A 4,166-nucleotide genomic window follows, 5' to 3' on the forward strand; every position below is an offset into this window, starting at 1 on the left:
CACTTACACTACTACTACACTACTAACTACTACTACTACTACTACACACACACACACACACACACACACACACACACACACACACACACACACACACACACACACACACACACACATATATATATATATATACATATATATATATAAAATACTATTCTCTCAACTGATTACCTATACTTGGAAAATAGACTATACACTCGTATACAACACAGTAATCTAGAAAAACTTGCAGTGGACGCTATACAATACCAACACAGTGATAAGTATATCCTTCGAAGATCACTTTGTTCATATATATACCTTTGTGTAGATAATGTACGCTTATTCCATTGTAGTGCACAAGCAGGCCTTAGACGGTTGTAGCGGCCGGCGCGTACGATGCGCAGCACACCATGCGATAGTGACCACATGTTGCTAACCAACGCTGATGACTCTATCTAGATCAATAGAAGAGTTTAAATATCTAGTAGCTAAAGCTCAACACTGTTATGCATCGGCTGTGCCTGATTGAACCGGCAGTTACGGAGAGTTCGACTATAAAAATATAGACATCATGTAAATGGCTCGTTCGCGTGCCGATGACCGTCACCAGACTCCCCGCTGTATCATGATGTAGCAGTTCAAAAATCCATCATCCGAATTCAAAGAACCACGAAATCTATGGCAAAAAGCATGTCAAGGCGTGATGACACTTCTTGGACGTGTCACTTTGTAGCCCTCGATTTAAATAGTATCTTTGGAAGGCTATGACTTGGTGCATATTTGCCTGGCCCTCTCCGCTCACACAGGGTAATTTTCTCTGACACCAATACCTGATTGCGACTAAAATTCAGATATGAGCACAGAGCTTTGCTGGTGTCTGCAACCGGCGAATTCAGTGGTGCGGTGTGAGACGGATGGTACCTTTAGGAGCGTCGTCGAGACAACCCATCGGCTCATCAAATGGTTTCTATTTAAAGTATGTGTAAAGTTTGAGGCTTTTGTTAAGTAGTAATAAATAATGCTATAGCAGTAATGTATGTGTGTAGGGTGGGAGGGATGATGATTTTCTTGTAAACAGTGTGGTTGGTTGATTCCGAAGTCAATGTTCATTTCACCCCAAGGCATATTTATTCCCATCCCAGTTGGCCTTGTGTACAAATTGGACGTAATAGTTGCGTCTCAATTAAACGGACTTTCATAAATATGCAGATCGCATTCATTCTTGTACTTCATCCATCTCTGATTTCGAGGCACAAACGGTGAGACGTAAGCAATCGATGTGTGGCCCAGACAGTGTACCCCGCAGTAATTAGTGCATTTCTGTCTCGTCCAATGACTGTGACTATCGCTTCGAGTGCTTAGAGTTGCCATTTAATTGTTGCAAGCCTCTGACTGAATGTCCACAGCGGAGACCTTAAAGTGCACCACGTACAAGCAGATGAACAGGCACTCGAAAAATTGTCACAGCCACACGTATATAGTCAATCAAACAGAACAGACTGACTTTAACGTCGCTAAGTATATACTACTATATACACACAAAACATTGCCGTACACTTCATCAGCGCGTGTATGGCACATACAATTAATGCAAGCCAAATATCAACTGAATCATCGGAGTTGTTGTGCCAAACGTGATTTTTCAATATAGTTGTTGATCGTGTTACTTGTGTCCGATATGGTTCAGTAAATATATATAGGATACGGATAGACTAAGCCGTCAAAGTGCAACATTCGTATCTTCACGAAACGAGCTTTTGTGCCGAAAAGAACTAGTATCATAACTCTTGGACAAGAATTAGCGCCAGACGTAGATCACAAAATTGGTTTATTACGCTCGGATGTGGGCCGGTAGGTCTTTGAAGTATCGATGTCGCAGAGCATCTTCTGCGCTGATACGGAAATCGGGCATATAAACAAGCATGGATTTGAGTAGATCAAGTCCACTCATATCCAGATTATTAACGGCAGAGGAGAGTGGTTGAGCCGCATACATGGGGAACTCGTACTTGCTCCACTCCGGGAGCTCGGTAACTCCATACCAGATTTCCTGCAGAAATATTGTATTACATTAAACGGTCGTAATGCAATATATATATACACACAAACACACACACACACACACACATATATATATATATATATCTATAAATATACTAAAACGTGAAAGTCGTACTATTTTAACGATGGTATCCCACGGTTCTGATATGTCTTGATATGCACACAGCTATGTGTAAGATAGTATGCCGGTCGCACGGTGGTCCCTACCTCCACCGAACGAAAGTAGCCATTCTAGTGCCAGACAATCAGAGACACAATATGTCAACCCGGAAGCTACTGATGGACTGCATCCCATGACACATGCATCCCATGACACATGCATCCCATGACACATGCATCCCATGACACATGAGTGACATGCATCGACTACTTTCCCCACACACACACCCATATAGATATATACAGACTTGTACCTTTAGTATATGTAATACTGCAGTTATCGATTTAAAACTAAAGATATCTTCAAATCAGAATACATACGCAGGCACGCCAACAAACCACTCGGTACACACCTCTGTGGGCGTCCCCAAGAACTTGAATATGCGCAGAAGCTGATCTGGTGCCGCTAGTCCAGGGAAGAGGGGTCGACCTCCTGAAGTGCGCATTTGCATTTGCACAGGTGGAAGTGTGAGCAATACAGACACAGAAGCTAAAATAACGTCATCATACATAACCCAGAAACTATATTAGTGCCATCATACTTAGCATGGCCAGTATAGTCGAGTCACCATATAGAGCATAGTAACCTTAACAGCGTAGACATAAATAGCACAGTACTTATGGTGCGAGTGGCGGTGGCAGGCGCACACGAACTACTGCGCCAGGGGTGCAACAGAGTGTATTGGCGTAGTCGCAAGTTCGACACAGCGAATACGGTGTTTGCGTGTTGGTGTTAAGCAACCAGGCAAATCGGCTAAAAAAAAACGACCACAACCAGAAAGCGAAAAAGACAAAATTAGGACGGTTTACCATACGCAAAAGGCACACCCATACTTGCGAAGGTACGCCCTTGGTCAAGAGTACTAGTCCAAAGTTCCATGCTTGTCAGTTATATAGCATGATGGAGGTATAACCTACAGACGCTTGTGCGATCGGGTTGTGTATACTGGTCGGATGACAAGGCAATCTCCATACAGACTCAGTCACACACACACAAAGCAACGCCCAGCGAATGTATGTCGGCGGTAGAGGTCAATAGAGCCACGGGTCTACGAGACGATACGTCCCTAGCAACGCATATTGATCATTTAACCGACAATGAGTGAGTCCTTATTTACGTACACGAGCACTGAGTGACGTCATAGTCATACACGTAGGGCGTTCAATATGCCCTGTGCTGTGCGATTGATTGATGTTCGCAAGTTTGATTGCCCACCAGGAATCCTGTATATGTGTACACTCGACTGTGTACACGCTCGCAGGTGCGTATGAGGGATTGCGGTTGGGAGTGTGCCGGCAACAGCGATGTTCTCCAGAGTAGCGTAGATACTACGACTACGGGAAGATACCACTCCTATCTGCTACTAAAAATACCACTCCTATCTATCTAAAAAAAAGTACCACTCCCATCTATCTACAGGAAGAAGCAACTCCTATCTATCTACAGGAAGATACCACTCCTATCTAATTACGATCGTGAGTGAGATCACTCCCACTCCCTTCAGAATGAGCCATATATACAGCGCCCATCCACGTCAACTTAATAGGCCTCAACTCGGTGAACGCATGTTTCAGGGAATGTACCAGGCACACATCTCACATACAGAATGATTTCGAGCCAGCAGTATGCACTTGAGGAACTTGCTCACGGAAAGCTACAGAACTAACCCACGCCGTGAATTTGGGACAATTCGTATACTAGACCGTAGAGACAAGACGACGACAACCCGCACTGAAACGACATAAACTTGAACTCGTTCGATAGCTACGCAACGTTCACACAACAGAATGCACAAAGCTATGTGAGCCAAGCAATCTGCCATAGTAAACCACCACATAATACTTTAACATGAATACACATATGACATTCTTCATAAACAATTATATATCTAGAACACTGTTTATATATATATATATATAAATGTATATATATATATATATATATATATATATACTATATATAA

The 4,166-nt window shown here is 42.9% G+C and overlaps 2 protein-coding genes across 2 annotated transcripts in view; both read right to left on the bottom strand.

Moving 5' to 3' along the window:
- SARC_06702 (hypothetical protein) overlaps window positions 1-535 on the bottom strand; it is a gene marked incomplete at its 3' end in the record, with an annotated part of 3,361 nt that extends 2,826 nt beyond the window's left edge. The window contains exon 1 of the mRNA XM_014299380.1: window positions 301-535. Within this exon, the coding sequence (XP_014154855.1) occupies window positions 301-410 (110 nt within the window). The 5' untranslated portion in view covers window positions 411-535. The remainder of the gene's footprint in view (window positions 1-300) is intronic.
- A 1,258-nt stretch (window positions 536-1,793) lies between these two features.
- The window catches only part of SARC_06703 (CMGC/CDK protein kinase), a gene marked incomplete at its 5' end in the record, with an annotated part of 4,875 nt that continues 2,502 nt past the window's right edge, over window positions 1,794-4,166 (bottom strand). Inside the window, 2 exons of the mRNA XM_014299381.1 lie at window positions 1,794-2,032; window positions 2,556-2,635. Coding sequence (XP_014154856.1) covers window positions 1,814-2,032; window positions 2,556-2,635 — 299 coding nt within the window. The remainder of the gene's footprint in view (window positions 2,033-2,555; window positions 2,636-4,166) is intronic.

The sequence above is a fragment of the Sphaeroforma arctica genome (genome assembly GCF_001186125.1).
Source record: "Sphaeroforma arctica JP610 unplaced genomic scaffold supercont1.490, whole genome shotgun sequence".
NCBI lineage: Eukaryota > Ichthyosporea > Ichthyophonida > Sphaeroforma > Sphaeroforma arctica.